This window comes from Xyrauchen texanus, chromosome 28, assembly GCF_025860055.1.
Source record: "Xyrauchen texanus isolate HMW12.3.18 chromosome 28, RBS_HiC_50CHRs, whole genome shotgun sequence".
Lineage (NCBI taxonomy): Eukaryota > Metazoa > Chordata > Actinopteri > Cypriniformes > Catostomidae > Xyrauchen > Xyrauchen texanus.
Window position 1 is genome coordinate 9,138,350 of NC_068303.1, and position 26,923 is coordinate 9,165,272.

General features: G+C 36.5%; 1 protein-coding gene across 1 annotated transcript in view; it reads left to right on the forward strand.

Moving 5' to 3' along the window:
* Positions 1-9,955: 9,955 nt before the first annotated feature.
* LOC127622069 (E3 ubiquitin-protein ligase RNF217-like) overlaps positions 9,956-26,923 on the forward strand; it is a 29,925-nt gene continuing 12,957 nt past the window's right edge. The window contains exons 1-2 of the mRNA XM_052095998.1: positions 9,956-11,106; positions 23,894-24,124. Coding sequence (XP_051951958.1) covers positions 10,249-11,106; positions 23,894-24,124 — 1,089 coding nt within the window. The 5' untranslated portion in view covers positions 9,956-10,248. The remainder of the gene's footprint in view (positions 11,107-23,893; positions 24,125-26,923) is intronic.

A 26,923-nucleotide genomic window follows, 5' to 3' on the forward strand; every position in this document is an offset into this window, starting at 1 on the left:
AGTCTAGAAATAAGCTTTACTTTCTTTATGCGAAAATACAGTTTTGGTGGTTAAATGTGACCTGGACATGTTTTCTTGAGATTCACCCATACAATTGAAAGATAAAATGATTTATCTTTTAAAAAGTACACAGCTGCCTGAACTCCTCAAAGATTAGCTGCTTTCAGGACACTGGGTCTTTACATCAGTCTGACTGCTTTTTGGGTGACTTTTAAGATGCATGTAAATACATCTTTGATTCAAACATGGTGCTTAATTTAGACATGTTAAATAAACATGGAATGTTAAAGCAAAAAAGTCCTGACTCTTAATATACTTGCAAAGTGCAGCCTAAAGCTTATGTGAGATTTACTCTGCATTATTTCTTGTAAAAAAAGATGTGATAGGCACTCTGTGTAAATGTCAAATTTGACTATTATAATTATTGAGCTGAAAGAGCCCTGAATGCAAATGAATATACTAACATTTCAGGAAATCATGCATGATTCTTACCCAGGAGTGGACGTGAAGTCACTGTAACAATGCTCTAACCAAAACCAATATTGCTTTAATTTGATGATATACTGTGCATTTATATTTACATTTATGCATTTGGCAGACGCTTTTATCCAAAGCGACTTACAGTATACTTATTACAGGGACAATCCCCCTGGAGCAACCTAGAGTTAAGTGCCTTGCTCAAGGACACAATGGTGGTGGCTGTGTGGATCGAACCAGCGACCTTCTGATACCAGTTATGTGCTTTAGCCCACTACACCACCACTATAAAAATAGCTTAACCGTTCTCATTAATTATATGGTCAGTTCCGATATTCTAAGACAAATGACTGCAACATTTTTGATAAATATTACGTGGCTATTCACACGTATCGCGGCAGGTGCGAGGTGAAAGGTACATTTTTTCCTAAAAAAGAAAAAGAAAAAGAAAATGGAATTGTGACATGACAATTGCCATTGCTGAAGCAACCACTTAGTTCTTCTTTAACACTTTAGGCTCACGTGTCGACTTGCATGCTCTTCAGCACTTGTATCAGTTGAGCTATACTGGGAAATGTAATCACGTTAAAGCAAGTTTATAAATGTAGCTGGTCATGCAATGCTTTACAGGTCATGCACTTTAGTAAAAGTATTTTGATGACATAGGATAGCATTTTGTGTGAAACAGGGCGAAAAGTACGTGTTAATTAACGGATAATCTGCCGTTTAATTGGTGATTTGTTTGAAAGGGAATAAACGTCATTATTGTTGTAACGCCTCTAGTGTTAATTTCACACAGAAACTGGTGCAATATGTTCAACAAGCCACATAAAAAAATTATTTTGGTAAAATGTTATAATAGTATAGTAACATGTTTAACAAGGCTGTTAAAAACAATCATTGTTTATGCAATTACGTTTAGTGGTGCAGAATTTACATACATTTAAGCTGCTGCCCAGACTGTTTTGAATGGATTCAGTGCTACATTATGAATATCTAGGACTTTTTTTTTAATTACTTCTGTTACTTTATTACTTCTGTTACTGTTAAATCCAGATGGTGTAAATTACTCTTAATTTTTCTTTGCAGTCTGTTTAAACACATTACTTATTTGGTAATTATTTTGTTTCCATACAAGTATACAGTCATACTGTACTTACCGACTGTATCTAGCAACAGACTCTAGCCTTGACATGGTCAATGATGGCTGTCTTCCAAGTACTGTAAAAAGGAACTGCTTTCAATCATACACTTCAAGCCATGAGTTTTTCCTTAATGCACCAGAGATGTGCTCCTGAATCACACACTCCTGCTGCGTACTGCTTTTGCTTCTTCATAAACGCTGACGGAATAACAGGCTGTGTGTTTGTTTTACAGTCATGCAGTGAGCTCTCTATGCTGACTACAATTCCCTAGTGGGGAGCTAATGATTACAGATCACATGTAATCGCACCCTAAGCTGTTATGTGGTTACCTACTGTAAATTTACAGTAAAGTTGCTTTTGAATTTTAAATTGAGATTGAGGGTTAAGTGAACTTTAGTTTGAAGAGATGGAAACACTTTACAATAAGGTTCCATTATCATGTACGCATCCTCATGTTGGTAATGGTGACCACAGATTTTCAAGGCAAGATTTTCAGTAAATAACCACTTAAATTAAATGTGTCCCTCAAACAAGACTTATGGCTTCAGATTTAAGGATTTGGAATGATGTTAGAGTGAGCAAATGATGACAGATTTTCCCCTTTCCCAGATTTTACTCCTTTAAAATACATAAACAACTATAAATAACTAATTTTTAGGTTGATATCCCTGAAAAGTGTAAACAGTACTGAGTGCAGAAATTATACGCATCAACTTTAAGGAGGAAAAAAATAATTCGCAACAAATCAGTTATGTGTTTTGTACTTTGAGATATATGTGGAGGTCACGTCATAATCTGCAAAGCCCCACAATATTTAGAGCTTTTGATGATGTGCCGAAATTGTTTTGGTTTCACCAGCACTCTCCAACCAAATTACAAAAGAGGGATCAGTTTTGCTTGAATATTTTTAAGGGATAAAACTAGGTTAATTTATCTAAGTTCTGTTCTATTCAAAGAATGCTGGATGTTTTAATGTGCACAGTGTTGTGCTGTGTAGGGAGGTGATATATAGGGATGAAAGATCAGACTTTGTTAAAGAATGCTGCTGACACTGAAAGCATTCTCTGCACTTTCTGAAGGCTTAAGCTTTCACTTCCATTACTTTATCTTTTCATTCCTGTCTGTCAAACAGTCTGTCTGGGCTCTGTGCCATAGATGCCATAAGTAGCTGAAAAATTATTATGATGTGTAATATTTCATCTGCAGTATTGCTGGGAGGTCTGTACGAAAAGTAACTTACTAAGGGACTGAGTCTTCTAATTGCCATGGCTTCTCTGCACAGAGTTTCTCAGTTTTTTAGGAACAGAGACTTATAATCTGATAAATTATTATTATAATAACTTATGAGTGGTGCTTGCTCTTTCTTATGGTTACAGTTATTATACCTTATTAAACATAGTAACTCATTCCTCACCATTTGTGCTACTGATATGAATGATACCTCAAATAATGTGGCTTGTTGAGGAGAGATGTTCTATTAATATTTGTATCAGATTTATCCGATTTTTGTCTGGTGGGCGATAAAGTGGGCAAAAAAGTTCCATATTGAAGAAGGGACCTGAGCCATGAAGTATCTAGTGATAAAAATGCCATACAGTAGCAAGAAAAAGTATGTGAACCCTTTGGAATAATCTGCATTTATGTATGCATTTGTCTTAAAATCTGGTTTGATGTTCATCTAAGTTACAATAATAAAAAAAAAAACACACACACAATATGTTTTAAATAATAACACAACAATTATTGTATTGTTCTTTTACATACTGAATACATCATTAAAGCATTCACAGTGTAGGTTGGGAAAAGTATTTGAACCCGTAGGCTAATGACATCAACAAATGCTAATCAGAGTCAGGAGTTGTCAAACCCAGCATCCAATTACTGAAATGAAATTGGAGGTGTGGGTTAGAGCCACTTTGACTTATAAAAAGCAGTCAAACATGTTGAGTTTGCTATTGACAAGAAGCATCTGCTGACATGGACCATGCTTAACAAAACAGAGATCTCAGAAAACATACGATCAAGAATTGTTGCTTTGCATAAAGCTGAAAAAGATTAAAAATGTATCTCGAAAACCTTATATATATTCATCTGTCCACAATTATACAAATTGTCTATAAATGGAGACAATTTAGTACTGTGGATACTCTCCCTAGTGGCTGTTTACTCTAAAGGGCACACTGCAGAATGCTCAATGAGCTAAAAACAAAAAAACTAAAGTGACAGATGAAGACTTGAAGGAATCATTGGAACTTGTTAACATCTAGAAATCACATAGCAACACCCTAGCAACCAATTAGAACAACCTAGCAATTGTATAGCCATGTACTTAAAACACTCAGAACACTAGCAGCTGCATTGCAAGACCCTAGCAATCTCATAGCTATGCATTAAAAACAATGAACTCTTGCAACCGCATAGCAACACCCTAGCAACCACCTAGAACACCCTTGCAATTTCATAGCAATGCACGGAATACACAGAACACTGGTGATCACATAGCAACCCACTAGAACACCTTAGCAATCAAATAGCAATGCATTAAAAACACCCAGACACTAGCAACCACATAGCAACACCCTAGCAATCTCGTAGCCATGCAATAAACACACTCTGAACACTAGCAAAACCCTGGCATCCACCTAGAACACCCTTGCAATTGCATATCAATGGACTGACACCCTAGTAATCGCATAGCAGTGCACTAACAACTACATAGCAACACCTTATCAATCACATAGCAGTGTGCTAAAAACACTCTGAACAGTAGCAACTGCATAGCAACACCCTAGCATTGTAGTGGGGAGTCTTGCATGGGCAAGCACTACTCACATTTCCTGCAGAAAATGGAAAAGTCTGGTTAAAATTTAACAAGTTACTTTGAACCTTTTTATCCAAGGCTGTTATAAACTTCTCAACCATGCACTACAATATCAATAAATAAATATCAACAGAGATGTCTCCTAGAAGCGGCAGGGCGTGGCTCTCTGCCTAAATAACTCAAATGAGCCCCCAAGCAGAACATGGTTTTGTTGCTCACAACACATTTAAACACACTTCACAGTAACGTTGGGTGACCTTGTGACCCCTCTTTGATTATCCCAGATAATAGCAGATGGTCACTTCTCAGAATATTTTTTTTTTAATTAGCCCCATAACAGATGGAACTTTAACTGTGACTAATACCCATGAGTTATTAATTAATGACGGGCTTGTGTCACGCAGCATGCTTTGATAAATTACCCACACAACAATACTCTGTTTAAAAAAAGCATGGATCTTATGCTATATATTCCGCCATATGCCAATTTATTCCACAATAAACAAAAATATTGTATATTATATTATAATTAATATTATGTATAATATTACTAATATTATAAATGTATGTCAGTAAACAAAGCAAAATCTTGCAAAGTAAAATTCACTAAGTGCTGTATAAGTTAAGCTCCATTTAGTATATTGTATTATTAGTGGCAGCAGCCATTTTTCGTTTCCTTTTTGCTTAAAATGAGCTTTAATTTTTGACCTTGCAGGGCTCAACAAAGTTGCTGTGAATGTGCAAATATCATCAGGACCCAGGGGCCTCTTTATCCTAGAAGAGATCAACAACGTAGGGTAGAATGTTGTTTCAGCATGTACGACATGCCCACTGTGACCCATTACTGGGTTAATTTACCTTTTACTCTTCCAAACAAACTTCACACTCAGCATTTTCTAATGTCATTCTTTTTTATTATTATTACATAATGATTTAACACATACTAAACTAATATCACAGCCAGTGAAGAATGGAAGCAGAACAATAATAAAGCTTGAAATTGTAGATTTATTTACAGCTTTAGCTCTACCTCCCTCTAGTGTCTGGACATATAAAGTGCTGTGGAAAAGTATTTGCCACCATCCTGATTTCTTTTATTTTTGTGTATTTTTCATAATATATATATATAGATAGATAGATAGATAGATAGATAGATAGATAGATAGATAGATAGATAGATAGATAGATAGATAGATAGATAGATAGATAGATAGATAGATAGATAGATAGATAGATAGATTTATTTATTTATTTATTTATTTATTATTTTTTTTTATTTTATTTATTGATGCAAAATCAAAAAAGTTATCCAGTACCTTTATCACCCATGTGAAAAACTATCTGCTCCCTTAAACTTAATAGCTGGTTATAACTGCAACCAGCTTACGATAACTGGAGATCAGTCGTTCACAAAGCTGTGGTGGAATTTTGACCCAGTCTTTGCAGAACTGCTTTAGTTCAGCCACATTGGAGGGTTTTCGGGCATGAACTTGTTTAACATCCTGCCACAGCATCTCAAGTCAGGATTGATTTGGCCACTCCAAAACTTTAATTTAGCTTCTTTTGAGCCATTCAGAGGTGGACTTACTCATTTGCTTTGGATCATTGTCTTGCTGCATAATCCAGTTAGAATCCACTTGAGCTTCAACTCACGGACTGATGACTGGACTGTTCTTCTGGGTTAGCAGTGGTTTTCGCCTCGCCACTCTTCCATGGATGGGATTTTTGGCCAGTGTCTTTCTGATAGTGTCATGAACAGTGACCTTTATTGATGCGAGAGAGGCCTGCAGTTCCTTGGATGTTGCCCTTGACTTTTTTGTTACTTCCTGGATGAGTCGTTGCAGCACTTGGAGGAATTTTGGAAGGTCAGCCACTTCTGGAAATGTTCACTACTGTTCCAAGTTTTCTCCATTTGGAGATATTGGCTCTCACTGTGGTTCTTTGGAATCATAAAGCATTTGAAGTTGCTTTGTAACCCTTCCCAGACTGATGTATTTCAATCATCATTTTCCTCATCATTTCTGGAATTTCTTTCAACCTTGGCATAATGCTACTGGGTGTGACCTTTTAGCCAAATTCCTCCTGCTGAAAAGGTTCTGTTTAGGTGTTGATTTGATTGAACAGGGCTGGCAGTAATCAGGCCTGGGTGTTAGTCCACATTATGAATGCAGTTTCATAGATTTGGGGATTTAGTAACTAATGGGCAAATACTTTTTCACAAAGGCCCAGTTGGTATTGGATAACATTTTTTCCATCAATAAATAACCTTTTATTTTAAAATCTGTATAGATGCCATGAGTATTCATCAGGGTTGCCAACTCTCACGCATCTGGCGTGACACTCACGCATTTAGCCTCAATCTCACGGTGATATCTATATATATATATATAGAGAGTATATATAGACAATCAGTATTCACAGTAAGCCATGATTAATGCAATCCACGAGTGAAGGTGTCCAATAACAGGGTGGTTACTGAGATTAAGTGAGTATTTTTCAGCTGGTCATGTGATCCATACATGGCAGCCCCCATGAGGGGACCCTCTCCAAGTAGAATAAAACAACTGATATGACTAGAGACTTAATCTAAAGTGAGTCATAATGATTATATACATTTGTTTCAAAATTGAAAATGCTTTTTTTTTAATGAGGAAAAAATTACTGAGTGAACCACAACGTTTTTAAGGCAGACATGAAATCGTAGGCAGAAGACAACCAAACCTGATAGACAGGCAGACAGACAGACAGACAGACAGACAGACGGATGGATGGATGGATGGATGGAGCTTGCTAAAACTCATTAACAGTGGTAATGATCGGTGTTGGGGTAATGTTACGTAATCAGATTACTTTTTTGAGTAACGAGAAAAGTAACACAATATTTTCTATTTTAAACCATAATATCGGAGTTACCTTTTAAATAAAGTAACGTGTTGCTTTTGTACACCTCTACTGTACCTGTGTTGTGAGAAATCAGGTTTAAAAGTGAAAAACTTCGGGGAGGAGACATAGTGCATGATGGGCATTGTAGTTCTACAATGTGAAGTGTGAGTGTGAGGCCAGAGACTATTTAGCATATAGACGACTCATTTCTATTTAAATGAATGGGAGAAATTGGAACGGCCAAACAAGAAGCTCTAGCACCCAACAGTCAATGGATGTAGAAAGGAACTCCCACCTTGCAGGTAAAAGAGCCAATCACCTTTTAGATACAGACATCACCTATCAATCAACTTGCTAACGCGCATGTGCATTTCATTTTTTTGCATATCAGGTCAACATTCAGTTGAGTGAAACGCGATTGATTCACGTGTTAATACATACTGTATTAAAAGATCAGTAAACGCTTTTAGGCAGAGGGATTATAAGACTAGTCTTCCACTGGCCACGACATGATACACAGGGTGAAATTCACGCTCAGTTCACTGACTTATGCAGCTGAACTGCTCTGTGTTTCAGCTCCCTGTAACTGGGAGAATGGGATGAGAAAAGACTCTGGATCAGTGGCTCCGAGCAAAGCTCTACATCGATTGTGGTCGCAGAGAAAATGTCATAGTTCATAAAAATATTCTTAATTTTGTTTTTATAATAAAAAATGTGTTTATTTCATGAAACAAAACGTTTTTTTTTTTTTTTTAACATTTTGGTAGCATTGAAAATTATTCCATTCAAGTTGTATCAACATGCGCCTTTGAAGTTGTGGCGTCTGTACGCACCGTGGATTAACTAAAAAAAGCAGTGCTGAGATGACTTAAGTAAAATATATTCATTTATTCATCAGACTTTTCCCTGAAAATATAAGGCTGGCATTCCCCACTGAATTTTATCCTGACTTTTTGAAAAACATTTTAAGTTGACTAGACATTGTCGATGGGCATCGCATATGATGACATATATGATATGACATATATGATGCAGGTTCAAGTGTTGGACTTTGCTGCTTTAGATAAAACAGTGGTTGTTCTTCATTATTCATACTGGCTGCCATGTTGATGTAAAAACAAATAGTGCATATTCAGGGTTGGGGAGTAACGGAATACATGTAATGGGATTACATATTTAAAATACAAAATATAAGTCACTGTATTGCACTACAGTTAAAATTTCAATCCTTGATATTTAGAATAAAGTTACATACAAAAAGTATTTTGATTACTGAAGAGATTACTTTGCATTTTATTGTCATTTAATTCATTTAATATTTAGTCCTTTCAGATGGAAAACATTTATACATATAAATGATATGATCCAATGTGCATTTGAAATTTTTCGAATGATGTGTTACATTCATACGAGCAGACAGAGAAGTAGGTTTGAAGTAAGTTTGGAGCAGAAGAAATATAAATAAACCTTGTGTAAATTGTCAGCTTTACGCTAAGCTAAAATGCTATTTCTAGCCATTTTACATGCACATGTTACCAGGCACAATCATATTTTTTTATCAAGAAAATTCACGCTGGATCATTTCTAGTAAGACCTTTGATATTAGGGTAAAAATCGTATTCTTGATAATAATTGTTAAAAAATCCTTAAAACAAGATCAATTTGATTTATTTTGTTTTAGAAACAACACTGCATAAGATTTTTAGTTTTTTCAGAGAATGCATTTTTAACATGTGTATTTTGTCTTACTGTACTGGAGTTTTTATAGTCAAAACAAGTGAAAATATCTACCAGTGCTGAAGAAAGATCCAAAGTATTTAGAATACGTTACTGACCTTGAGTAATCTAACAGAATACATTACAAATTACATTTTACAGCATGTATTCTATAATCTGTAGTGGAATACATTTCAAAAGTAACCCTCACAACACTGTACATATTCATGTTATTGATTCTTTATTATAAATATGAAGTGAAGACCTACTTTCTAAATATCTGTTTGTTTAATATGTTGTTTTGACATGAGTGTCGTACAGTAGCTAGCATGACCTGTAATGTCTACTGTATGCATAGCATAGCAGAAGAGAAAGTGGCTGTGATAAAAAAAAAAAAGGAACGAAAAAGTAACGCAACGCTTTACTTTCCATAAAAAATACTTTTTAATTAAGTTACTTTTTTTAAAGGAGTAACGCAATATTCTAACAAGTTACTTTTAAAAGTAGCCTAATGTTACCCAACACTGGTAATGGTGTCAAGAATAGTTATATTCTACGAATGTTTCAATACTTATATTGCCACCTTCTTTTTTAAGAGATATTATAATTGAGATGCGCTTTTAATAGGGAATACACAGTAACAGTTTGATTTCACCTAGTAGATCCTGCACTTAAAGAAGCATGACTTTCGACTGCGAATTACAAATACTACTATGGTGAAGGTTTATCGCTTAATATTCATAAGGTAAGTCTTCACCATTGGAAGGTAAAAAATAAACGTCAATATCACCTTATTTATATTCATGAGTCAGTACAACGACATTGGAAGGTTACCAGCAATATATTAATATTCATAAGGTAGTCTTGGCCGTAGTAGTATTCGTAATTTAAAAGTAGGATTCTTACAAAACACACTTGCTACTTGTATACATGGTCAAAGTTTTGAAGAAACAGTGCCATGTATAATTATCTTCGAGGCTCGCCGTTTTATTCGCGATACAGTGGATTATATTAAAGATTTGCGGGTGGTGACTCGTAAAGGATTGAGTGAAACAAGAACCATCTCCAACGACAACAGTGATTTATTTACCTCGTATGTGCACCCGGAAGTGGTGTAATAGTTAATGGCTCTGTGCTTAGTTTGTGAGTTTGTTTGAAGCGGGACTGTGTGTGTTTTAGCATTAATGGAAAGTTGACCGCTCGGGAATGGAAGATGAGTCTTCCGTGCGTGTGAATGTCACCGCGCAAAATATGCCCGGCTATACCGGACGCGACGGGGATTCTGTCCATGTATCCAGCGAGTCTCGGAGCACAGATTTCGGCCGGGATGTCTGTAGCCGCAGCAGCAGCTGCAGCAGGTCGAATGTGCCATCATCATCGTCATCATTATCATCGAAGGATGTTTTGGAATTTCATAAACACAAACACGAGCCAAAAAGGATTAATAACGAAAATAGGGAAACCATACGAGCCGTGGATATTTTGAGAAGGAATTTTGGATCCTCTGTCAGTGATCCAAAAGATCCCTTGGAGAAAGTAGAAAAAGGATTTGAGATCAAACTGGGTGACTTGGATCATGATGAAAGAGCAGAAAGTCCCAAGCAATACATGGAGAGCAACTCAGAATTGGGAGAAGCTGAACTGTCTGATCCTGGTGGGAATCTTAATATTGATTTCAAGAGAGCTGAAGATCTCAGCCAATCAAAAGAGCATGTTTACTGCACTGTGTACTGTATTGCCAATGATAATTATAGGATACCAGCCGAGAAAACATCTGATAACGAGACTACATCACCCTCACTATCGTCATCATCTTCAGATGTGTTGGTTTTACCCCCCACTGACACTCAAAATCAGTCAGAATTGGACCATGATCCCTACCCAGAGTCATATACAGTCAACGACCTCATGGTGTCTGGGATAAGCAGCTTTTATAATACTGACAACAGTTCATCTGTTGTGTTAACATGTCGAATTTGCCTCGATTACAAACATATTATGCCGCTACACTGTTGCAAAATGGCAGTTTGTGAGGAATGCCTGAAAAGATACATCAACTCTCAGGTATCCACACCTGGACACCAACTTTACCTTGTTTTCAGGGATTTTTGTTTGTTTGTGTCTTCGACCACCACATCTAAAGTGGATTGATGCAAACCTAATATGGCTATGCTGGCAAATAATGTATTGGGGTTTGACCAAATTTACCTTAGTTGTGCTGATTTTGTGGAATGAGAAAAACGATATGTTCTTGAAGCTGGGAAACATCGCAAATGTTCCTGGAGATCTTCTCCATGTATTTTGCAGTATTGTGGTGCAGTGATTGTTTCAGATTGAAATATCATTGTGCTTTAAAATATACCATGGTACTGAATGATTGCCATATTCATGTACTTTGTTATTTACATGGTTTTCCAAGGTACTGCCATGGTATAGATCCAGAAAAACATGGTAGTACCATGTTTAAAGTACCTTTAAACCTACAATCTGCTCCTGTTATATTTGGATTTCTTTGAAGAAAATGATGGGTTCAATACAAGGTAAACAAAACTGAATTATTGTGGTAATCAACATTTTGCCACAAATGCTATTGATTGAGCTCAACTTGTATTGAACCCAAAATATTCCTTTAACAATTTGTCTTTTAGGGTAATTTTAGTACTCTCTCTCTCTGTTTGTTAATAGAGAGGTTCTCCATTGAGTTGTGAAAACATTCTCAACCACTTCTTTAGAGACATGATGAATTTCCTGTGGTCTGCTATGGCTGGCCCATGAGACCAACATTGACTAAGGTGGAAATGTTAGTGTTAGTCATTTTAGTACTCCCTTTGCCACAAAGCAAAGGCTCATATTGTGTTACACACTACTGTCTTGACGGGGTGATATAAAAATGTATGAACGCTTCTGAGTTCATTCCTTTAAAGGTGCATGACAAACCAACATCTCTAGTGTTTAAATTAACCAATTGAGGGCGGCTTTGTTAAAATTGGGTTTAACATATTTTTTAAATAGTTTCTCCTATCCCAATTTAACAATGGCTGTGTCTCGTTTGGAATTGTGCGTCATCTGGAGGTCGCATTTGTCGGCTGCATACGTCATCGTGGCTGTCTTGTTTTCGGAGGAAACTTCGAATGCAGCCTTTGAATACGACCTTCTTTCATGGGAATTCGGAGGATGCATGAGGTTTATCCTTCTTGGGCACTCACAACCCACAATTCTTTACTTCAATAGAAATGTCTAAAAACATAATGCCAATTTGCCCGTAAATATGATGTTCAAATGAAAATAATGTTAATTCCCATGTTGAAGTACCTCAGTAGACGGATGCAGAGTATATAAGATGTGTGTAATTATATTAAAATAAAGTATTAGACTAAAAGTACACCTGTAATATCTATTTTCTTTTCTCTTTACATCATTATAACTCCTAAATTTGACCTCATACATTCCCTTCTAAATGGACATTGTTCCCCTCTCACTCAAAGCGCTCACACTTGTTAAAGAGTTGCGTGCTATCATAGCAACCATGTTACATTCCGTTTACATTCGTCCTACGAAGGCCGTCTCATTTAAACGAGGCTTGTTTAAAAGAGGAACATTAAGGACACGTCCTCCAGAGGATGCATCCTTCCAAATGAGACACAGCCAATAAGTAACCCATTTGTAGGTTGATTCATTGGTATATTGGCTCAACCAGTGACATATTTCTGGGGTGGGACTATCTGATTATCTCTAGTTCATTAGTCATGGCACTCATCAGTGAATCTGCCATTTTCTATGGCTGTCCCTATTGCAAAATCGTTCCAGTGCACTGAAACATTCGATCCCTAAAAAATTCCCAGAGTGCACCGTAAAAAACAGCGAGCATCGTTCCTCACTATGTTCTCTTACCGAAAAAGTCTCCGTGTCTTCTGAAGTCTTTCAAGTCATAAGGAGATGAGCACAAGTGTAAAACTATGAAGTCAAAGCCTTATTTTCTCTTTAAAAGAGATGTTGTTTGTAATGTCTTTCATCCATAATGACCATGAAAGGGAAACACTCTTTTAAATATCATAGTTTTTAGAAGAAGGTTAAAATACACTCCTTTATATTTGTATTTCTTTATTGATGTAATTTATCTTTCATAATAACACTTGTACGTTTGAATATCTACAACGGAAATGCATGACAGTGTCATTTATACAGCAATGTTGTTGCAGCTGTGTTTTAATGCGCAGCCTCGTAAATAATCGTGTTGCTGGTTGTTGAGTCATAAGTGTCCCAATGTGGGGTGGATGAACACCCTTGCCAGTGCTTGAATTCGTGTTGACGATATACTGATTCACAACATAGGGAGCTGACATAGATGCACCAACTGTGAATATAGTGACCGAAATCAGTCTGTGCTTACTGAAATTTGAACCACTGCCCCCAGTGGACGAAGCTAGAAGTGTTGATGAACGTATAGGAATGCATGAGACTTCCAGGTTAAATGTCCACAGAGTGGCGCCAAAAGCGAGTTGTTTTTGTTGTAAATGATGCCATACTGTCAACAGGAATGCATATTTTATTAACCACACCCCCTAAACCTAATTGGAAAAATGTAATCTTAGGGGTAAATTTAAACCTCAGAATATTGCTTATCATTGATTTTGTGAAATTCCTGGTTTCCGTATGAACATTCGGATAGCATCATGTTGAGATTGTCAGTTCTGTTTGGTGCAGAAATTACACACTTCACCTTTAAGTCTACAATGGGTGTAATAATCTGTATATTAACACCAGAATGGACACTTTAATTTCAGAAAATAGGAAAACAATGCAGAAAAGGCCTTTCTGCCCAATGGGCAGGGTGTTGTTTCCCTGGCAAGGGGAGGGAGAAGTTGCTGTAATTGATTGCTTAATCACTGAGCTCAGCCTCTCTGTTCCCTAATTACATTACCTGGCTGTTCACTGGAAGGTCTGTGTGTGGTCTGCAGACAACATACAAACAATTTGCCCTTTAAGAGGGATCTTGTGGGTGTAATCGAGTAACTCTGTCTTGCCTATTGCTGCTCTCCTCTCAAATCAGATGTATGCCTTTATGAATAATGGGGGGGGTCAGATAGAGGTTGATGTGATAATGATATCCGTCTTTTGTGTTGTTTTCCTGAAGTTATTGCTCTAATTTGGTTTTTTGATGCCAAGTGTGCCTTCTTTGTACCCCAGCAGTTCTCTAGTTCTGTGGTTCTCAAACTTTTTAACTCCAAGGCCCACCATTATCGGAGAAAATATTCGAAGGCCCCCCCATGTAGGCAATTAGATATTTATATTATAAGATAAATCTATTGTAAGATATTTCCTTAAAATTTATGATTTCAGAAATGTCTAGAACTGTATAGAAAGCAAGCTGTTGAAGGTCATTTGTAAATAATATTAAGAGATCTTGAGGCCCCCCTATTTGGTCCCGACCCCATGGTTGTGAGCCACTGCTCTAGTTGTGGATAGTATCCTGTGTGGTGTGAAAGGACCTGTCCAGCTGCAAGCAACTTTACTGTGCAAGACCATTTTCCGCTATGTGCTGTGCTGGATTTGCTAATTATGATGATGATCCTGCCCAAAATAATTTTGTTAATATGGAATCTTGCTGATATATCACCACTCCTCCCATTGTTGCAGTGTGGTTTTAGCTATTCCTGGACGTAAAAGGCTGATTACCTGTAAAACCTGTCCATTTGAATTGTATCCAATGACAGCTTTACACCCATTTCCAGTATCAAAGTGAGGTCATGCTTGGTACTGTACTGTAATGCATATGAACTTAGTTTCTGGTTCTAGCTACAATACATTATGTAATCTTTTTTTATCATCTTGGGATTCTTTGTTTCCTGTTTCTCACATAAATTCACAAATTCTGTGAAGTTCTGTGGCTCTGATTCTTTGAGCATTCTGACCAGCCTGGCAAAATTGTCCCAACCAACAGCATGAATTAATTATTATTATTTTTATTTTATTTTATTTTATTTTTTTATTTCATCGGTAAATATTCTTGCTTTAGTGATTTTGCATTGAAAATTAAATTGATTTATTATTAAAAATGAAAAACTTAAATCAAATACATTTCTAAATTCAAATTGCACTTCAAACTAAATGAAAAAGCAATTAAAATAATGAAGCGATCCAAAAAAAATAACAAATAATATATATATATATATATATGTGTGTATATTCAATTTACCGTCAGGCAAGTATCCATCTAAATATTACTTACACATATGAAGACATAAAAACACTTATAAATGTAAAAATAATAACTATAATGATGTTAATAATCACTGAAATACAATATTATTAATAATACATTTTATAAAATAAAATATAATTTTATGTTTTAATCACAGACCTATAGGCTGCAGAGTTGCGTTCACAATGAACTGCTCTTTGGAAATAAAGAGAATGAACTCAAAGCACCTCCTGAGACGAGATGTCTGAGGTAATTTCCAGCACTCATAGACGATACTGTTCTTGCATAAAAAATTCAGAAGATTCACTTTCACACATTATTTTAATGTTATTTGATGAAACCCATGAGCCATTATTGCTCAACCTTTGATATTTAATCTAATCATTTTATCATTCCAAAGAAATAGAGTAAATAGTAGTGCTGGGTGCATCTCCTCTGTGTCATTAACAATGTGTGAATGAACCCGCTTTGACCAGGAACATTTGCCATTACCCGATCATTAAATTAAAGTGAAACCGGAGTGCTTTTGTATTCACTATCAAGGTTTATCCTTGTTCATTTATCATTTCACAGAAGTTTGTCTCGAGCCTCTGCTGACAGTGTGAGCATCAGAGTGTTTGAGAAGCATTTGACATGCTCTTCCAGACAGGAGTTGCTCTGGGTTGATTCAGAGTTCATTTGAATGACACAAAAACATGCTGCTCATGGCATTTATATAGTGGCTTAAAACTGCCTTATTTGGGCATTAAAATGTGATTGGAATTGAAGTGCACAATAATAATAGTATCAAATAACCACGATCAGATGATTATTTAATAATCGGGACAGGCCTAGCTGAAGCAAAATATCCTGGAGTGGAGGGACATGTTTCCCCTACTTCTAGAAATATGTTTAAGAAATTAAATAAAATATTATTTTTTTTTAGGCAATTAGATATTAGCCTAAATTTAAGTGTGCCAGCCACCTAAATTAACATTAAGACCCAGTCTTTTCAAGATTAAGATTTTATTGCGATCCTTGTGAGTCTTGTGGGGTGCATGATTTTAAAAGCCGGTTAGGTAATAATATTAAGAATAAATGGGCTCCAGTGAAATCTATGAATATTGTGTTTAAACAGATGAAAGGAATGGGTGATCGGTTAATGTGCACTTTGACTAGAGAGAAGGCGAGAGGTCTGCATCACAAAAGACTCATTTAAATAGCTAATATTTAACTTCACAGAGCGAGTATTTCTCATTTCAAGCCTTTTGTGTTGTGCTTGGCAAATGGGGCTGCTAGTCTATGTGTCAGGTGCCTATGGCAAGAGTGTTTTGATGCAGTTTTTGGAGTAACATTTCAGAATACAGTCCTGTACTGATCCAGTGTCTTAATGGTCATGTTTAAAGAGACGATAATGGTCATAATATACAGTGTCTCTATACTGCCATCATGTATTTAAGAAAGATAATTATTATAATTATGTTTGATTATTGTGGCATCATATTGTGCCATAATCTGACTCATTGTTTCATTAGACGTTAGTCTTTCTGTAATGAATCAAACAGATTGGATTGACTCTTTTTTTCTGTTCACAGAGCCTAGGGTTGTTACAGAGATGGGTGGGATTGCGCACAACACTTCAGTTTCATGCATGGTATTAAAAAAATGCTGACAGCACCTTTAATCTCTGCCCCTGCATTATATAAGGCACTGGTGCGCAATAGCCTACTTGTTGAAATGTCAAGCCATTTGCTTTGAACTTTTACCTTTGATTTACATAGATCTACTGTAGACTTGGTCTTACATAAGGAATAAGATCATGTGGTGCTTTGGTGAGAGTTTCATTAGTTTCGTTGACCTTTTACAAGCTTGCAGAATGACCGATCCGTTAAATGGTGTTACTATGCTATTTATGATTATACGGTTACAGCTAGACTTTGCATGATACCTGGACCCTACCGTAAAAAAGGTATGAACCTTATATTAATGTTGTACAGTGCTGAGAGGAGGTGACGCACAATGAACTCTATAAGTTTAAATGCACAATTGATCTCCTCGGGTGGTTTAAGAGCACATTATAAATGATAATTCTCTCATGATTTACTCGCCTTGAAAACATACCAGATGTGTATGTCTTTAGGTTTCTCCGATACCAAAATGCTGGCTTCGGTACGATACCAGACCTCGAGATTCTGACTAAATGTGCTTCAATCTATGCAAAAATGCAATGAAGTTGTTAATCAAATATATACATTTAAAATAAGTTCAAAAGTGGGCACAATGAATACATTATAAACCAAACAGCCCCTTGTGATTATTGCCAAAAATTTTTTAAAAAAAAGTTAAAAGCAAAACAAGCAGAAAAATTTGTTTTTTGGTGTTTTTTTCTATGTTAACTTGGTATTGCACTTATAAGCAAATATGCAATAAAACACTATAATTTTACAAAAGTTTAAAAAAATATAAACAATTTAAATTAAAACAATGAGGGCTTCAGTGTTTTTCTTGTCAAATTAGCTACAAGCTTGTAAATGAATTATTCAGTAGTAATTAAATAGAAAACAGTGCTTTAAGTTTTTACTTTTACAGTAGCAATTAAACATTTAAATAATTATAATATAAAAGCATTAAAAAAGGTAATTCATGAGAGAAGTAGGGATGAAAGTACTCTTTACTGTGTGATTATTAGATCTACATTAATACTAATTTGATGTGTTAAGTATTCCTGAATACCTATAGCAGACACCATGCAGCTTATATACATTTAGATATCACACAAATCTAACATTTTGAAGAATTTGTCCTGTTTGTTACATTCACAGCTGTGTTTTCTTTAATATCTCGTCAAGACAGTGCAGATGTAATCCCGTCTGTTTCCACTGGTAATTCATTAACAGCTGTGTTTACATTAATATTACCTAAAGAGGGGTATTTTGATCAACACACAGTCTTGTACAGGAGCGCTGCATTCATCACAAGACACAAGTGCATGGTCAGACACACGCATGTGAGTGTTTGAAAGCAATTTAGTCAGATATTGTTAATGCTAGTATTTTTGTAGCATCGGTGGCTATTAAAATATTGAACTGAACATTGATTATGTCACACCCCTAGCTAATCGTGGCTGCACCCTACAGTTTGTAAAGCACTGTGCTGGACAAATGTCTTTGGCCGTTGCATTTTAGTTTATTCAGCGTCTCATGCAGGAGCGCTGTGTTTTGTAGATGCCATATAAAGTTTGTCAACATTTAAAAAAACATCTTGAAGTTAATTTCGAATTTAAATTGGACCACCTTACAAATGCCATGCCACTGGAATGTTAAAAACATTGCAGAATCGTTGTCATTTGGAAATGAGATTGCGTTGGTGTCAGAATCGAGATTGCGATCTTTTAATGATTAAACTTGCAGCTCTATTGTACCGTTTAAAATTGTTTGGTTTCGTGATATTTTGTTAGTACCGGCATACCGCACAAACCTAGTATGTCTTTCCTTCTTCAGCAGAACCAAAATTAAGATTTTTATAAGCACATTTCAGCTCTGTATATCCATAAAATTAAAGCAAATGGGTGCCATGAGGCTGCTGGCTGTTTGATTTTGTCGATCAATGACCATTACGGAGCTTTTGTGTGACATTAGCGCAATGGCGTATTCACGCGAGAAGTCGGAAGAATGTCACGCGAGAGGTCATTTCAAACAACAACAACAACAACAATACAGCGGTGGGAAGAAGCAATGATTCAAAGTTAAAAACATTTTAGTTATCGATTTGTTCACTAACGAAAACGTTTGTTGACCAAGGTTTTTTTTATTTTGTCAACGATAACAAAGACGAGATGAAAAAGGAGCATCATGATGATAATTATAAAATTTTATTAAAGCATACTATTGACGAGATAAAAATAATACTGCAAGATGTTAATAGGGCAATATGTGATAAGGAGAAGCATCATCTATAGAATCTGTATATAAAAGAAGATATTAGATATACAGTAGATTAATCAAGCCCATTAATTATTTGGGATTTCTCCGCTTGATCTGCGTGAGTTGAACACAGGCAAAATAAATCTCTTCAAAACGGGGTAAATACCTCATTCAAATGCATCCTATTTACACATGATTTTAATCACTATAGTATCCTATATCAACAACAGATGTTATATTACAACCTACGTTTGCACAGTGAAGCGAATGACGCGCTAGTCAGAATATGCGCAATTTGCATTGTGAATATACTGTACACGCTACATACAATGTAATATCCTTTCACTCTAAAGTCTCTAAAGCATGACATATTCAGAGTAAAGTAGGCTAACTTCTAAAAAGTAGCTAATACTTCTGTTTTTTATCACAACAAAGACAGTAGGCTATGTTATATGTTTTATGCATTTTTAAATTAATCAAATATTCAAACATTTAGGGGGAAAAATTATAAATATTGTCTAAAGTTTGGTCTGTTACAGTTTGACACACTTTTTTGTCCATTTTGCACATTGTCGTCAACTAAAAGATTTTAAAATTATGTAATTTTTGTCTGACTAAAACTATATGAATATGAGATGACAAAATATTGACTCATTTTAAAGGATATTTTCATTGAAAGACTAAAACTATATATATATATATATATATATATATATTTAAACAATTTATTCTTTTTTTCCAGTAACAAATATCTAAACGTCCTTAAAACAAGACACATTTGCTTAAGAAGCAAAATCATGTAAGTCTTTTTTTCAGAGAAAGAAAAAAAAAATCACCTTTTGTATTAAATAAATGTTTTGGGTTCAGTACAAGTCATGCACATGTCTCAAATAGCAAATTCTGTGCTCAATTTCACATCCATCAAAAACATATCTAACCAAAAAGATGGTGCTGGCCAGTCAGGAAATATGTCAAAGTTAATACAGGATGCCAGCATGTGACATGAAAGGCTGAAAACCAGACTCTTCGTTCATACTGAGAGGATTTTTCACTCCTGTGGTGGGTGCTGAGTTGTGTTATTGTGCTGGGTGTGTGGTTTGCCAATTAGCAGCAGGCTGACAGGTGTAAAGAGGACCAGTGTGTGGCCCCGGGGGAGTGCTATCAATGCTATCACCAATCAGCCTCATGTGCGCACCAGGTAAGGGCTCTCAAGGGAGTGCCAGATGTCATTAGGATGCTAAAGTAAACTCCAGGTTCACAGAATCTCACCAGCTGTGAGCACAAGATGCCTCATGTACGGGATGAGTTCAGGAGCCCTTTCCCTCCACATGAGCATTGTAAGTCCTGTTTATGAAGAGCATAATTTTAAATAACGTTAATCAAATAAATGTGCGTCATTTTTAGTCAAGAAGCTCCCCTAAATTGATACAGGCCTGTTGCAGCAGAAGCAGATTTGTTTTTTAAAGGTAAAGTGTGTCATTTCTTAGATGTTAAATATGTTTTCCTATAATATACAGAAACAACTTTAAGACATTTGTTGGTTGATTTCCCTGAGAAGTGTTATCACTGTAGCTCTGTGGTGCTATTAAAATCCGATCGAAACCCAATCACAGATTTCCAAAATGTAGGATGGCCGGGGAAGGTTCATTCATATTTATGCAGAAAGCGCTACCATATTGGTCGGTGAAACTTTTAGGGTTTGGTTGGAAAGCTGTGCTTTCCTGATGAATATTTATGAATCTTCCAATCAGGTATCGTTTTCCTCATGAATATAAATGATTCCAGAGCCATCCTACTTTTTGGAAATTTGCATCCCAACCAGTGCATACAGAGGACATTTGGCTTAACAAGTGGCGTGATGATTGGTCAAACTGTCTGTCTGTTTGTCTGTCTGTCCAACCAATGGTTTCAACCCTTCCAACTAGTCATCATAGCCATATTGTTCTTGCAATATTTCTGGTGCTTTCTTCATGCAAAGACAGATGGAATCCATTTTGGTTCAGGATGCATTTATTTGAGGCATCTTGGCAGATATCATTCAGAATCATAACTAGACAAAATGTCCCTTATTTTACTGTTTTTCCTTGACCAAATCATCTTGTCAATTCAGAAAACGTCCACTCGTTTGCCAGTTACAGGAGCGTTTTACCCCAAAATTAACATTCTGTTATTTTTTACTCACACTCATTTCATTCCAAACCTGTATGACACACAAAAGGATCACACCAATGTTGCGATCCTTGAGCTTCTCTCTAGTGGTGGGTATTTTGATTTATCCCAGTGACTAGAGCCTTTTAAATCCATTCACCTGAAGATTTGTTCAGTTTCATTCATTTGATTTGTTCATTGACAGTTTCTGCAAATTACACCTACACAAACCAATGAAATGCTCCTCACAGCCGAATACTCAAATGCTATCGGCCTGCGCTAAATTCAGTCTTTAAAAGTAGGACAAAGCAACGCAAATGGAATTTGCATGTCTACAAATGTATGAAGACACTTTAGCAATCAAGTTAAAACACCATAAATGTTTTCACACAAATGGCAGTACTTATTTATTTATATTTTGTCAAATGCTGGGCTTAACTTTTACCAAGACACAGAAAACATTCAAGAAAAGCCTAAATACTGCATACTGTGCACTAAAGCACAATATTTCCATTTGTAATTCATGTTGTTTTAACTGTATGGTCTTCAGTCATTTTTACAAATATATAAATTGGGGATAAGGTTTTGTGTATAGTGTACCTATAAACTTGTCTTAGTGCATTTCACCCCTTTCTCTCTTTATTGAAGGTGATTGACTCGCATGCCAAACTGAACGAAAGACATGCCAGTCAGCAGATTCTCATTCACAAATGAGATGACTGATCATTCATTTCATTAATAAACGAGTATACCAATACATTCAGTTCGTTAATGAACAAGACGTCTCATCTTGTTCAGACTCAAATGACTGACTACTAGTCCAGTAAAGGTGTGTATTCATTCAGAGGATGAATCCAATGATATGCTCCTTCACAGCCCACACTCGAATGCTATTGGCTCATTATATAGTCAGTCTTTACATGCATGAAAAGCCATGTCTCGCACCTCAAACTAGAGCTCACTGGCTTTGAAAGGGAGAGATGTCAGTGAACGAGAAATATTAGTCAGTGTATGGAGGTGAACGAGAACGATTAGTTTAAAAAGACTGATTCGTTCACTTCTCTCATGAAATAGCACAGAAGAGCTATGACAGAAGTCAAGAATTGAAAATGTCTTTTGTCAGGTTGGAATATGACGCACGAGTCGCATGGACTACTTTTATGACACTTTTGGGTGCTTTTTAAGCTGTAAAGTGAATCACTATCCACTACCACTGTATTTAAATCAAGGATCAAAACATGTTTTTTAAAGTATCTCCGTTTGTGCACTGTAGAACGAAGAAAGTAATACAGGTTTGGAACGACATATGGGTGAGTAATTAATGATAGAATTTTAGGGTGAACCATCCCTTTGACTACTGTTGCTTAATATCCTTGCATACAGTAAATGTACAAGGGACGAGAATAGATTAGTTCTGTATCCAAGTGCTTGGTAATCCTGCTTTCCCACCGGGGGCCAGAAGAAGCTGGGTGGGGAACCAGATGCAGGAAAGGGCATAATCCTCTCACAGGGGTGGTGCCACACCAGGCCCTGATAGTAGATAGCTGAGTTTTCTAAATTTATGATTCACAGTCCCACAGCTATAGAGCTACATCAAAGCCCTTGCTGTTTTGTAAACAATGAGAATAAAATGGATCTCACTGATCCATGAGATCCCTTAACTCCCTCTATGAGACTGGGGAACCTTCCCACAAATCCATTTATCAACAAATCATATCACATTCAACTTGTGCAAACAAGTAAGAATAAGCCCCCAGGGTTCAATTCCTACCTGATGAGGTATTTTCAATCACATATTACTTTAAAGCTATAGTTTACCCAAAAAATCTGGCTACATTTATTCACTCTCATGTTGTTTTCTTTCTTCAGTGGAACGCAAAGGAGATTTTAGACAGAAAGCTTTTTTTTTTGTCCATTCAACCAAAAAATGGTGACTGACCTCATCCTACCTTACATTTCTTTTTGTGTTCCTTTTAGGTAAACTATCCATTTAACCTTTGTTAAAATAGGGCGACATTGATCATTGACTAGGTAGTACCTTAGGCACGATACTGCTTGTACAGTGGCTATTTGAGTTGGTTGTGTACACATCATCTGGACTTCCTGCTGATTTTGTCCTCTCTTGTAAGCACTGATTAAAACCCATATTTTCCAAGAATGCTAAATCACTCTCCACACGTCACTGTACTGGTAACCCAACATTTAATGCTTAAGTAAAGGATTTCACCCATTTTTAAACAGGGTGATTTGCATATTTAACAGCTATACAGTCATCTAAAGGCTTAATGCTGCATTAATGTTGCAATCCTTTACATTTTTAGATGATCAACATTACATGTAGGTCATGGAATGTTAAATTGGAAATGCTGCCATCGTTTCTCATCATTCTCATGTTGTACCAAACTCATATGACTCTCTTTCTTCCATGGAACACAGGAGACGTTAGGTATGGTGACATCTCCTTTTGAGTTCCAGAAAAGAAAGAAATTCATATGTGTTTGGATTTGGAACAGTATGAGTGTGAGTAAATGACAACAGAAGTTACATTTTTGGGTGAACTATCCCTTTAAGTCCACATTGTGATTTTCTTTCTCTTTAGATTCAAGTGGGCCGGGCACACTTGGTATGTCCCATCCCAGAGTGCAGTGGTTATTTGGAGGAAAGCTTGGTGATTTCACATCTAACCAGTGAGGATCTGGCAAGATACAAGTACTTCCTGGAGCTCAGCAGACTGGACACCAGCACTAAACCCTGCCCTCAGTGCAGTCTGTTTACGTCACTGAAGGGACACGGCCAACAGACATCCATCAAGACTGAACACAAGTATAAGGTTAGACGCTATAAATATAAAATGGCCACGGTGCTAGACCAAAATTAACTGTGCAGAATTGTTTATTTAAACTGTGTAAATAGAGATTTTCAATTGAGTGCATCAACCAGGTTCCGTAATAAAAACCCCATTTATTTTTCCATCGTGGAATTGATTTTAATGATAACTTATAACCCCTAAAGAAAGATTTACCATGAGCTACAATCGATGGTGTATGCTGCTGTTAAAGCCATCAGTCTGTGTTATTTCATCTTTGTTTAAAAAAGAACAACGTGTTTAATAGTGGAATTCCTGGATAAGAACTACACTTCCTGTGAATCCTGAAGAGAAAGATCTACCAATAAGGGAATGACTGCAATGATGTACTATGAATGACGCAATTAAGTAGGTCTCCCTACACTCTCAAACTACCTATATATTTGTATGTGTAATATTTTGCAATAAACTTAAAATTAGTGCTGTCGGTCGATAAAAAATGTAATCGCATAATGTTATTTTTTTTGTTAATCGCAATTAATTGCAGATTTTGAAAGTGCTCACATTTTACAATATATATATACTTCTTTTCCTGTCAAAAAGAATTTATTTCCGTCTTCGGAAAGAAAACAAAATGGTATGTAACAATATAATAATGCATTATTAACATTTTCCAAACAAAGCCTTCCACAGTATAAAGAAATGCACTGAAATAGCACTAATTTAATAACATTGAACGTTTCCCCAAAGTCTAAAAATGGAGGTTGACTAATTATAAGAACTAGTCTTCCCATAGGTTGCATTTTCATTGCAATGGGAATTAAATCTCTTAAACTCATCCTCACAATATTAATTTGCCGGTAGATGGTGGCTATCCACTTTGCTACAGCAATCGTGAAGTCGCATTCATGGTTTACATCAGGGCGTTAGCGCCAACATCAAGTGGTGATTTGACTTTTCACGTGAAAAGCGATTGCAAACAAAAACTTATCATTCTGCATTTTGGTGATAGATAAGACTTGGCATGCTTCTGTGGTAATTAAAATGCATCTTACATAGGCTGAAAAATACTTGATTCCTATCAAAAGTCTCATCTGGGCTTGTTTTGTAAATCAAATAGTGTTAAGAGGTCTTTCTCCATCATTTTATCACTGATACAAAAGCGCTGTTGTGTGTGTTGTGAAGTGTGCATCAGTGTTATGAATCCAAGTGGACACATTACAAAGGTTCCGCCCGTCCAGCCAGTGTTTATGCTGTATTATCGGTAAATGCATTAATCGCGATTAAGAATCCTTTAAATTAATAGCATGCGTTAACTCGTTAATTCTGACAGCTCTACTTAACATATATTGTCTCTATACTTATAATCAACAACTTTTAAATCAATAGTTATGTATATATATATATATATATATATATATATATATATATATATATATATATATATATATATATATATATATACAGTGAGGAAAATAAGTATTTGAACACCCTGCTATTTTGCAAGTTCTCCCACTTAGAAATCATGGAGGGGTCTGAAATTGTCATCGTAGGTGCATGTCCACTGTGAGAGACATAATCTAAAAAAAAAATCCAGAAATCACAATGTATGATTTTTTAACTATTTATTTGTATGATACAGCTGCAAATAAGTATTTGAACACCTGTCTATCAGCTAGAATTCTGACCCTCAAAGACCTGTTAGTCTGCCTTTAAAATGTCCACCTCCACTCCATTTATTATCCTAAATTAGATGCACCTGTTTGAGGTCGTTAGCTGCATAAAGACACCTGTCCACCCCATACAATCAGTAAGAATCCAACTACTGACATGGCCAAGACCAAAGAGCTGTCCAAAGACACTAGAGACAAAATTGTACACCTCCACAAGGCTGGAAAGGGCTACGGGGAAATTGCCAAGCAGCTTGGTGAAAAAAGGTCCACTGTTGGAGCAATCATTAGAAAATGGAAGAAGCTAAACATGACTGTCAATCTCCCTCGGACTGGGGCTCCATGCAAGATCTCACCTCGTGGGGTCTCAATGATCCTAAGAAAGGTGAGAAATCAGCCCAGAACTACACGGGAGGAGCTGGTCAATGACCTGAAAAGAGCTGGGACCACCGTTTCCAAGGTTACTGTTGGTAATACACTAAGACGTCATGGTTTGAAATCATGCATGGCACGGAAGGTTCCCCTGCTTAAACCAGCACATGTCAAGGCCCGTCTTAAGTTTGCCAATGACCATTTGGATGATCCAGAGGAGTCCTGGGAGAAAGTCATGTGGTCAGATGAGACCAAAATAGAACTTTTTGGTCATAATTCCACTAACTGTGTTTGGAGGAAGAAGAATGATGAGTACATCCCAAGAACACCATCCCTACTGTGAAGCATGGGGGTGGTAGCATCATGCTTTGGGGGTGTTTTTCTGCACATGGGACAGGGCGACTGCACTGTATTAAGGAGAGGATGACCGGGGCCATGTATTGCGAGATTTTGGGGAACAACCTCCTTCCCTCAGTTAGAGCATTGAAGATGGGTCGAGGCTGGGTCTTCCAACATGACAATGACCCGAAGCACACAGCCAGGATAACCAAGGAGTGGCTCTGTAAGAAACATATCAAGGTTCTGGCGTGGCCTAGCCAGTCTCCAGACCTAAACCCAATAGAGAATCTTTGGAGGGAGCTCAAACTCCGTGTTTCTCAGCGACAGCCCAGAAACCTGACTGATCTAAAGAAGATCTGTGTGGAGGAGTGGGCCAAAATCCCTCCTGCAGTGTGTGCAAACCTGGTGAAAAACTACAGGAAACGTTTGACCTCTGTAATTG